Here is a 12,154-nt window from a genome sequence, read left to right on the forward strand (position 1 = left end):
CAAATGGGGTTATGGCTCTACTGAAAAAATGACTGAATAACAAGGCTAAGAGAGGTTAATCAATTGCCTTGTGTCACAATTCTTAAGTTCCTGAGGCTAGATTTGAACACAGGTCTTTCTGATTCAGGATTTGTTGCTCTATCCACTGGAAGCTGGATTTCGTAGAGCCCTATACCAGTGAGCTAACTCCATGGAGAGTCTTACAGCTCAGACTTTTCTCCCTGACAGGGTCCCTCAGTATGGGGTATGGAAGGATCCAGGTGAACTCTCTGGTCAGCATCATAAATTAGGGATAGGCCCTCCTCAAAGCCCTAGTTTCTCCTATTAATTCAGCGTGAATCTTGTACTGAGAAATTTATCTAAGCTTTTCATACAATAATAATACCTAATATTCATATAATAATTTCAGATTTACAAGCTACTTTTACAAGTTTGATTCTCACAATAATCTTATGAGATCAGTACTATTATTATTGTTTTATCAATGAGGAAACTGAGGCTGAGAGAGGTTAAATGACTAGGACTGAGTCACACAGGAAATCTGCATCTGAGCCTGGTTTCAAATTCAGGTCTTCCTGACTCCAAGACCCTGTGTGCCTCCCAACTGTCTCTTGAAACTTTTTGCTTTTTATGCCTCTTGGGGTAATGAGTGATGCAGTGGAAAAAGCAAACAAAAACAATTTAAAAATCCCAACAAAACCCTTGCTTATAATCCTAGGTAGGCTTCTAGCTTGCTCTGTGACCTTGGGTAAGTAACTTAACTTTTCTGAATGGTATTACTTTTAAAAATCCTTATTTTCTGTTTTAGAATTGATACCAAGTATTGGTTTTAAGGCAGAAGGACTAGGCAATTAGAGTTAAGTGACTTGCCCAGGGTCACAGCTAAGAAGTGTTTGAGATCAGATTTGAACCTCCCATCTCTAGGCCTGTCTCTCTATCCATTGAGCCATCTAGCTGCCCCAGAGTTTATGTTATAAGAAAATATCTTTAAACCCTTAAAGCACCGAGGAACTGTGGAGTTATTCTTATTCCCATGATGGTCTCTAATTCTATACCCTCTTGGCCTGTGCATCACCAGGCAGGGATCGATTTCTGCCTTTATTGTTATTATTGAGTTGTTTCAGTCATATCTGACTCTTTGTGACCCCATCTGGGGTTTTCTTGGCAAAGGTACTGGAGTGGTTGGCCATTTCCTTCTCTAGCTCATTTGACAGATGAAGAAACTGAGGCAAATTAAGTTAAGTGACTTCTGCCCTTTCCTTTTTTCTTTCACCCTAATGATCTGCTGCAGGTGGTCAGCTTAGCCCACAACCTCATCTACTTCGGCTTCTACAGCTTCAGCGAGCTACTCCGTCTCACTCGGACATTGCTGGGCATCATCGACTGTGTGCAGGGGCCCCCAGTCTTGTTGCAGGCCTACAATGAAGATCCTGGGGGTGAGCTGGGACCTTGGGTGGGATGAGACCCACCTGGCCAGGCAGCCAAAGGCAGTCAGGTTGGAGTATCTTAAAACCTCATCAGGCAGAGCTCAGGTCTTAAAGGGAAAGAGATTGGTTAGTGTAGTACAGAGAGAGGGGGTCATGTTAGTTTTTTCAAGCTTTGGCTGAGTTCTGTAATCAGTTAGGAGTTTGGAATCTTGAGGGAAAAAGGCAGTTGGTTTTGGGATATCTCGTGGAGAGGGTCAGACCAGCTGAGCTGCTTCCTTACCTATCTGTAGACTTGAAATTTAGCCTAGCTTTGAAATATTTATTTAAGAATTGTTAGTTTAGAGAAACCCTTTGTATTTCATTTCCTTTATTATTTCCTACCTTCCTTCCCTTACCTTATATGTCTGTGAAGTTAATAAGGAGAGTAAATTAGAGAGGAGTTCAAATCTGTGAAGGGTTTAACTATAATTTGATAGTATTATATATAAAGAAATTAGTTAGTCATCATTTATTCCCTTTAGATATCAAGAGCACTTTGTAAGCTGAGTTAAGGCAGGTCCTTGCTCAGCCTCCATCTCTGCCTCTCTTCCCCCAGCTGAGGTTCCTGAGACAACTGTTAGGGCTTCCTCAATCCATTTTCCTGACAAAACATCCTTTAAAGATAATAAACCCTTTTGTGTTTCAACAGACCTATTAGTATAATTTGTCAGTTAGTTATTAAGAGAGGGAAGAAGAGGGAAAGAACTAACATACTCTGCGCTTGAAGGGAAGCCGGGGTATCCATCTTGAAGGAAGGTGTAACTTCAAACCAAGTCCCTTCCTGTGAAATTAACTAAAGCCTGTGGTTAATTTCAGTTCAGTCTATTTCTCTCAGTTTGTCTCTAAGTCTAAGTCCCAGTCTGTAAAGCCTGCTGTCTTTGCCTGTTTAGATTAATTACTCCTCTCCCTGAAGATCTTTGTTTCCTTTCAATGTTATACTCCTGACTTCAGCCATATTATATCCTGAATCTCCTTATTCCAGCCTACCTGTAACCTAGATTTCCTACTTAGCAAGTCCCTGACAACCTCCTTTCAAAATCCCCTTTTAACCACACATCTTTCCTCAAATTATCCCCATTACATCAGCCTAATTAAGAGTAGAACTTGGGGCAACTAATTGTAAGCAATGTCTAGAGATGGGAAGTCTTGGATTCAAATATAGCCTCAGACACTTGCTAGCTTTTTGGGTAAGTCACTCACCCCCCAGTTTCCTAGTCTTTACTTCTCTTCTGCCTTGGAATAATATTTAGTATTAATTCTAACACAGAAAGTAAGGGTTAAAAAAAAAGAGAATAGATTTGGAGGTGGGATTAGGGAATCAATGATAGCTTTCTTCAAGTCTTTGAAGGGCAATCACCTGGAAAAAGGATCGGTCTGACTCCAAAAGGGCAAAGCAAAGAGCAATCAATGGGAGCTCCAAGAGGCTTCTTATCTATGTTCTTCTATATGTAAGCAAAACCTTTCTAAGTTTTAGAGTTATTCTGTAGAGGTAGTGAGTTCTCCATCATCAGAGGTTTTTCATCCAAGGCTTGAATGATCCATTGGCAAGGATATTATAGAGTAGATTTTTTTTTAACCCCTTACCGTCTTAGAACAGACGGTAAGGGGTTAAAAAACAGCTAGTTTTTTATACAGCTAGTAAGTACTGAGGCCTGGTTTAAGCCCAGGACTCTCATCTGTAAGCCTGGCTTTCAATTCACTGAGCCACCCAGCTACCCCCATATTATCAGTTATCTGATAGAAATGGCAAGGGCTAGGCAATCAGGGTTAAATGACTTGCCCAGGGTCCCACAGCTAGGAAGTGTCTGAGGCCAGATTGGAGCCCTTTGTGCCATGGACCTCACTGGCAGTCCAGGGAAAGTCTATGGGCCCTTTCTCAGAATGATGTCTTTAAAGGCATGAGATTAGAGGCATGGATTAGAAAGGAAACCAGGTATGTTGATACACCACCATCCAACACAGGCTCATGGACCCCAGCTTAAGAACTTCCTGTTGCAGAGGGAATTTCTGCTCTGCTGACCCCTGAAATTATTTCCAGCACTGAGATCCTGAGATTTTAGGAATGCAGGTTCCCCAAGTCCCTCAGTTAGAAATGGGATAATGACTCGTTCCAATGTGGCCTCCTAGGATGACTCACAAAGGAGGTTAGCTCAAGGGCTTTGAGATTCTCCCTAGGGCCTGCATTCCAGGGCTTAGATTCAAACAGATCTTTCTCATTCTGAGCCAAATTGCAGTCCACTCTGCCACCAGATAAATACACTTTCCCTTATTCTGTCTTCTTAAAGAAGCAGATCTGCCCCTTGCTTACCTCCCTCCTCTTTCTAGGTTGGGTACCCCTTTGGGACCAAGGAGTCTGTGCTATCACTTAGCCTGGCACATAGTAGGCACTTAATAAATGTTTATTGATTGATTATCAGCCACCTGTTTGTTCAGTTGTTTCAGTTGCATCTTTGTGACCCCATTTGGGGTTTTCTTGGCAAAGATCCTGGAGTGGTTTGCCATTGCCTTCTCCAGCTCATTTTTACATATGGGGGACTGAGATCAAAAGATGGTTAAGTGACTTGTCCAGGGCCACATAGCTAGGAAGTGTATGAGGCTGGATTTTTTTTGATACTTATGAAGAGGTAACTGAAATATATGGTATGTGTGTGTTGGGGCAACAGAGCATCTTCTACCTAGTTGATCTTATCCCTCTAGTTCCAATGTCATTGAACATACCTGGCATTTGCTCCAATTTCCTCCAGGGAAAAATGTTCGCCGATCTATCCAGGGGGTGGGGCAGATGATGTCCACCATGGTACTGAGCCGTAAGCAGTCCATCTTCAATGCTCCCAGCCTCCCCACTGCCGGAACCCAGGAGTCGATGGATCGGGGAAAGTTTGTGGAGAATGAAGACATTGTGGTGATGGAGACCAAACTCAAAATCCTGGAAATCCTGCAGGTAGTAGGACTGGCAGGAGGGGGAAAGGAAGGGAATAAGCATTAATATAGCACCTACTAGGTACTCTTCCTACCACAGGCAGTTCTAGGCACTGGGTTAAGCAATTTTTTATAAATATTATTTTATATTTATTATTTTACAAATATTATTTCATGCTTTGTTAGAAGAATTGAATTACCTTTTAATCACTTATAAGGATTTCTTTATTAGAGTTTAAAAAAATCTCTTTATTTTCCATCTTAGAATCCATATTATGTATTGATTGGATCTAAGGCAGAAGAGTGGTAAAGACTAGGCAATATGGGGGTCAAGTGACTTGCTCAGAGTCACACAGTAGGAAGTGTTTGGAGTTCAGATCAGAACCAGGTCTTATCCTCTTCAGGTCTGGCTCTCTATCCACTGAGCCATTTAGCTGCTCCCCACAACCCCGCCCTTCAATAGTTTGATAAGCTATAACTGTGATTTAAATAAGATATAACAATAATAGGAATAATATTAAAAGCTTCTGCTGTGATGAAGGTGCTTGTATACTTCTTGTTTCTTTGCCACATGCTCTGGAGGTTGTGGCATGGGGAAATGGAACTCCTAATCCTGACATGTCATAACCAAGTCACCTGAGGAAGGAAGAAAAAAAGGGGGGATGCCCTGGTTATAACCCCTATTACTGGAATATTTTTTTTAAACCTTTACCTTCCATCTTAAAGTCAGTACTATGTATTGGTTTTAAGGCAGAATTGGGGTAAGGGTGAGGCAATGGGGGTTAAGTGACTTCCCCAAGGTTACACAGCTAGAAAGCATCATATTTGAACCCAGGGCCTCCTGTCTTTGTCCCTGCCTCTCAATCCACTAAGGCACCTAGTTGCCCTGGATTCTATTCTTGAAATCCATTTCATTAACCCTGTTTGGGACCCCCATTCAGAACACTCATTCAGAACATATATTCAGAACAAATATTCTGCATGCCTGGCCCTCTTCATGACCTCTGTTGAATCATTGCTTTTGCCTGTAAAATCTAGGGGATCTGGAAACTGGACATCTCAGACCGCATAAGCTGGGTGTGTCTGCAGACCTCTGGCTTGTGCATTCTGTGCCCACAAAATAAAAGTCAGATTTTTGGCTCAGGATTTTGGCCTGGTGCTTTTTATTTCTTTCATTTCACCACAACCCTGTGTTGTTATTATCTCCATTTTACAGTTGAGGAAACTGAGGCAAAGTGTAACATCAGAAATTTATCTGATCTATAATAAAACAACTGAGACAGCTCTGAGCCAATAATTCTTTATTAAAGGGTTCAACAACAACAAATGGGATCCTAGATCTTCCTCATGGTCTGAGACCCCTACTTTCTCCAGGGTACAGCTTTTAGACCCTTTAGAGCCCAACTCAATCTTTATGTGCCTGGATAGTCCAGGTAGTGCTAGTATAAAGTATGTCATTTCATCAGTGATGTTTGTTCAGTTGTTTCAGTTGCATCTTTGGGACCCCATTTGGGGTTTTCTTGGCAAAAATCCTGGAGGGGTTTGCCATTGCCTTCTCCAGTTCATTTTTACATATGGGGGACTGAGGTCAAAAGATGGTTAAGTGACTTGTCCAGGGTCACATAGCTAGGAAGTATATGAGGCTGGATTTTTTTGATACTTATGAAGAGGTAACTGAAGTATATGGTGTATGTGTGTGTTGGGGTGACAGAGCATCATCCTCTGCCTAGTTGATCTTATCCCTCTAGTTCCAACGTCATTGAACATACCTGGCATTTGCTCCAATTTCCTCCAGGGGAAAAAACTCTCAGTGTGTCTCAAAGTCATGTTCCTATAAAACAATATGGTGGACAAATGGCAACCAGTCCTTTTCCCCCCATCCATATGCATCACTATAGCAATAGACCCTGGACTGACATGGCCGAGTGAGGTTCCTAGGTCTTTGGTTCATCCCATTATCCAGGTCTGCCTTGAATGGGTCATGAGAAGGAAGTGATGCAGGGTGGAGGGGCTCAACACATCTCAGGGCTTTCCACTGAAACTTATGACATTCCTATCATGTAATACCTAAACATTCAGCCCTAGGATGAAGACTTTTGTCTAGAGTCTTGCAATTCATACTGACAAGTTAAAGTTTTAAAATAAAAGACTCAACTCCCTTGTGGAATCCCATTAAACTGGATAATATTGATTGAACATTAGTATGGGGATAAAATCATTGATTTATGAAGGACAGGGGAGGCAGTTAGGTGGCTCAGAGGATTGAGAGCCAGCCCTAGAGATAGGAGGTTCTGGGTTCAGATCTATCTACTGTACCCCCTAGCTACTCTCAGTGAAATAGCAATCCCCTTTCTACACTTGAAGAAACTGAAATTCATAGAAATTAGTGAAAATCTTGCCCAGGATCATCCAGCAGAGTTGAGGCTTGAACTCATGTCTTCTGACTTCCAGTTTTTTCCTCTTTCTGCTACATCTCAACACTTCTAGAGGGGTATTAGGAGGGCAGAATCCTGATGGAAGAAAAGGTGAGACAGAGAATTAGAACGAGACAGTCCGTGGTGCTTGACATCCATCAGAGTGGTGAGGTACCCATGCAATCCCCAGTATACAGTGGGTGCAGAAAGAAATTAAGCAGAAGCCAGTGAGTAAGACTCCATTTGGTTTGATATGTCGTGAATTCCCAGAATATCGGGCACATTCATAGTCCTAATTAAGTGTAAAAATTTACTCAAGAGTCAAATAGAAATTGGTTATTTAAAAAAAAAATCAGCGTTTGGGGCTTTCCACATTTCTCTGCTATTTTTATTTGCTTTACTGAAAAGAATTTGCCCTCTGTTATTTGGGGGAGGGGGCGATCAGAGCGGAGTCCTCACCTTCCTTCTTTTCCTGACAGTTTATTCTCAATGTGCGGCTGGATTATCGCATCTCCTACCTGCTCTCAGTCTTCAAGAAGGAGTTCGTAGAGGTTTTCCCCATGCAAGACAGTGGGGCTGATGGAACAGCCCCAGCTTTTGACTCCACAAGTAAGGGTCCCTGAGCATACATGCATCCAGGGTCTTCATTCCTTTCTGCTGGGAAGGGAGGACTAGAGATGCCGGGCTTCTTGTCTTGACTAGAATGTGAGATGGGCTCTTAGACCGTTGATTGGCTGATGCAAGGTCACATGGTGAAATCGTTGTAGACCCAGATAAGCTCCTAGTGGTCCTCTTCTCAGCCTTGTCTTTTTTCTGCTTCTCTCTTCTGCCTTGAGGCAGTCAGCTCCTGCTTCCCCCTATAGGGTTTGCCCTCTGTCCTGATAAGCTTTCCTTTACTGTCTTTGTATTTTGGTAAATTTTATTTTTCTCACTTAATAAGATTTTTTTTTCTTTCCACTGGGGGGAAAAAGAGGAAAACAAAGTCCTTATAATGGATACACAGTTAAAGAAGATAAATTCCCACATTGGACATATGTAAAAAATACTTTATTCTGCATATTTCCATTATCTTTGGGTACTCCCACTTCCATTATCTAATATGTCTTTTTAAAAATGTTAAACCCTGGGGGCAGCTGGGTGACTCAGTGGATTGAGAGCCAGGCCTAGAGACAGGAGGTCCTGGATTCAAATCTGGACCTCAGACACTTCCTAGAAGTGTGACCCTGGGCAAGTCACTTAACCCTCATTGCCTAGCCTTTACCCATTCTTCTGCCTTAGAACCAATACACAGTATTGATTCTAAGATGGAAGGTAATTTTTTTTTTTACACCCTTACTTTCCGTCTTCCTACCAACTCTAAGACAGAAGGGTAAGAGTTAGGCAAATGGAATTAAGTGACTTGTCCTGAGTCACACAGCTAGGAAGTGTCAGGCCACATTTGATCCTATGTCCCCCTGACTGCAGGCTTGGAGCTCTGTCTACTATGCTACCTAGTGGATTCCCAGATATTATTATTAATAACCCTTTTTAACAAGGGGAAAGTGGAGGCCCAAAGATATGAAGTCACTTCCTTTTCAATTCACAGAACCCAAAAAAGTGTTGTAGCTGAAAAGAAACTTTTAGAAAGACCATCTTGTCCATCTACCTCTACTTACAGAGAAGGAAACAGTCACCCAGAGAGGAAATGAATAGGCTGAAGTCATTTTAAGAGCAGGGATTCGGTATTAGGTCTCTTGACTCCTCTCCCAAAATTCTTTCCACTATTCTACTTTGCCATGATGTGAAATTGATTTATTTTGGCTGTTGCATTTGGAGGTTTCCTTCAAAGGATATTGGGAGCCTGCTGATGGGTCTGTCTGCCTCAAGTCTCCCTTCTCCAATCCATCCTCCATTCAGTCATCAAAATGACTTTTCTAAAGGGCATATCTGACCATGTCTCTTCCCTACCCATTAAACTCCCCATTAAACTCCAGTAGTTCCTATCAATTCCAGGATTAAATAGAAAATGCTCTGACATTCAAAGCCCCTCATGATCTAACCCTCCAACTTTTCCAATCTTCTTATTCCCCAAAACACTTTTGGATTCTAGTGACACTTACTTTCTGGCTGTTCATGAACAGGATGATCGACTCAGCTTCAGGCATTTTCTCCATCTGTCTCCCATGCCTGGAATGTTCTTTTTGTTTCGTTTTGTTTTGTTTTGACAATACTATGTTTTATTTTTTTAATTAATTTATTTTATTTAGAATTTTTCCCATGGTTACATGATTCATGTTCTTTCCCACTCCTCAAACCCCCCCACCCCACCCCCATAGCCGACATACAATTCCACTAGGTTTTACATGTATCATTGATTGAGACCTATTTCCATATTATTGATAGTTGCACTAGGGTAATTGTTTAGCATCTACATTCCCAATAATATCCCCCTCAACCCATGTGTTCAAACAGTTGTTTTTCTTCTTTGTTTCTACTCCCACAGTCTTTCTCATAAGTCCCTCAGAGTTGTCCTGGATCATTGCATTGCTGCTAGTACAGAAGTCCATTACATTTGATTGTGCCATAGTGTATCAGTCTCTGTGTACAATGTTCTGACTCTGCTCCTTTCACTCTGCATCAATTCCTGGAGGTCTTTCCAGTTCACATGGAATTTCTCCAGTTTGTTATTCCTTTGAGCACAATGGTATTCTATCACCAGCATATGCCACAATTTGTTCAGCCATTCCCCAATTGAAGGGCATACCCTCATTTTCCAGTTTTTTGCCACTACAAAGAGTTCAGCTACAAATATTTTCGTACAAGTCTTTTTCCTTATGATCTCTTTGGGGTATGACCTTAGCAGTGGTATGGTTGGGTCAAAAGGCAGATAGTCTTTTATAGCCCTTTGGGTACAGTTCCAAATTGCCATCTAGAATGGTTAGATCAATTCACAACTCCACCACCAATTTTGCCACATCCCCTCCAACATTCACCACTTTCCTTTGCTGTCATGGTGTGAAGTGGTACCTCAGAGTTGTTTTGATTTGCATTTCTCTAATTAAAAGAGATTTAGAACACTTTCTCATGTGCTTATGGATAGTTTTGATTTCTTTATCTGAAAATTGCCTATTCATGTCCCTTTCCCATTTATCAATTGGAGAAAGGCTTGATTTTTTGTACAATTGATTTAGCTCCTTACATATTTGAGTAATTAGACCTTTGTCAGAGTTTTTTGTTATGAAGTTTTTTCCCCCCAATTTGTTGATTCCCTTTTAATTTTGGTTGCATTGTTTTTGTTTGAACAAAACCTTTTTAATTTAATGTAATCAAAATTATTTATTTTACATTTTGAAAAAATAACAAAATGTAAAATAATTTTGATTATATTAAATGGAATGTTCTCACTCCTCATCTCTGCCTGCTGACTTTTTAGGCTTCCTTTAAGTCCTAACTAAAATCCATCTTTTTTTTCAGGGAGCCTTTCTCAGACTCTCTTAGTTATTATTGCCTTCCCTCTATTAATTATGTCCTTTTCATCCTGTATAGAGCTTGTTTGCATATATTTGTGAGCATATTATCTCCCCAGTTAGATTATGAGCATGTAGAGAGGGCAGGGGCTGTCTTTTGTCTCTTCTTGTATCCCCAGCAATTAGCACAGTGCCTGGCACATAGTAGGCTCATAATAAATGTTTATTGATTGATCAGTTGAGCCTGGATACTCTCAATGACCCATGGGCAATGGTGGAGGGTAGAAATATAGAGGGATAGAGGGGATCAGCTAGGAAGAAGCAGCTAGGAGTCCCCACCCCTAACCTTGATCCTTCAGAGGACTGTCAGAGAACGGGGAGGAAAGAAGACAATTTAGATCATCTAACTTTGGAAAACTTATATGGAAATTTATTTCATGTAATTAGTATTAAAAAAATAAAATTAATAAAATGAAAAATATCCCCCTGTCCCCCTCCTCTGTGTTTCATCCCTTGCAGCTGCAAACATGAACCTGGATCGGATTGGGGAGCAAGCAGAGGCTATGTTTGGAATGGGGTGAGTGATCCCAAGTCTCTGCACAGGAGACCCTGTATAGTGGGGAAAGAGAGGCTCATTCCCAGGGCAGGTGGCAGACCAGAATGCCATGGCCAGAAGATGTTTAAGGATATAAAAATCCTTATGCCTACTTTTTTCCCCACTTCTTGTACCAGATTCCCAGACACTGCTCCCCCTCCAACCCCCACCATGATGTTTCCTTTCCCCCACCAAGCTCAGCAAGGGTGTAGAGGTCACTTGCTTGCCTTAGTTTCCATTTGGAGCCATCGTTGATTCATTCAGTACAGGGGCGGGGTGTCTTTGGTTAAATGGGCAGAACTAACTTCCCGTTAGATACATGTTGCATTATGGGCGGTATGGTGATACTGGACAGGGCTGAGGAGAGAATGGCCCGAGGTCCTCTGATGGTATAAGGACCTGAGCTGAGTGAAGGCAGAAGCCTAGATGAATACCAGGTCCCACAAAGTATTTGAAGCTCCGCTAATTATCACCTCCCACCTGACAGTGCCCAGGACTAAGTGATCAAGTGAGAAGCTGTGAACTGAATTACACAGCTTCTCTGACTGCTTATCCTGCGTTTAGCTTGATGGATAAAGCTATATGAATAAATGGATAAGCGGTGACTGCAATTTGAATTTGCTAAGCAATCCCTTTCCCTCAGATCCAAAGATATAAAGTATGGTCCTTAAGACAATAAAGAGATTCACCTAAATAAGCTTTTAAGATTTAATTGTAACAAACTTAGGGAAAGGATCAGGGTTAAGGAAAGAAAGTGTTGGGAGAACTTTACTAGGCTACTGATGGTCTGCTGTCAATCACAGGAGTCTTCTTCGTGGCACTTTGGCCTGGCCAGGCACTTTGGCCTTAACCAGTTCAATTGAGTGATGATATTGATCTTATTTGATGTTCAAATGATTAGTATACAGAATAGCTTTGACCAGAAGTTGAGGATGTGAGAACTGTTAGAACAGGATGCAGGTAATCTAAGCAGGTTTGGTTGGCCTACCCACCCAGCCACCCAGGTCCCCTTCTCAGGAGTGAGAGAGAGTTTTGATCCAGTTACTCTCTTTTATAGTCCTGGTAGTAACTGTTTTTTGCCCTCTGGCTCCTGGCATCTGGGTTGGTTCTAAATTCTAAAACTGTTGGGTGTCACTCATCCTGGTTTCCATTTTGCATAGCAAAATGATTAACAGTTGGAATGAAATGAGGAGCACTTCCTTTTTTAAGGTTTCACTGAAGCAAGTTTACCCTCATCCAGACATTTTGCTGGTTCATGAATAGCAACTTCTTAGAAAACAGCAAGGACATCCCTTCTCTCTTTCTCTTTTTTAT

The 12,154-nt window shown here is 41.5% G+C and overlaps 1 protein-coding gene across 1 annotated transcript in view; it reads left to right on the forward strand.

Moving 5' to 3' along the window:
- The window catches only part of ITPR3 (inositol 1,4,5-trisphosphate receptor type 3), a 157,914-nt gene that overhangs the window by 101,586 nt on the left and 44,174 nt on the right, over positions 1–12,154 (forward strand). The window contains exons 19-22 of the mRNA XM_044675277.1: positions 1,292–1,436; positions 4,211–4,407; positions 7,279–7,408; positions 10,765–10,822. Of these exons, the coding sequence (XP_044531212.1) occupies positions 1,292–1,436; positions 4,211–4,407; positions 7,279–7,408; positions 10,765–10,822 (530 nt within the window). The remainder of the gene's footprint in view (positions 1–1,291; positions 1,437–4,210; positions 4,408–7,278; positions 7,409–10,764; positions 10,823–12,154) is intronic.

Source organism: Gracilinanus agilis, chromosome 4 (genome assembly GCF_016433145.1).
Source record: "Gracilinanus agilis isolate LMUSP501 chromosome 4, AgileGrace, whole genome shotgun sequence".
Classification (NCBI taxonomy): domain Eukaryota; kingdom Metazoa; phylum Chordata; class Mammalia; order Didelphimorphia; family Didelphidae; genus Gracilinanus; species Gracilinanus agilis.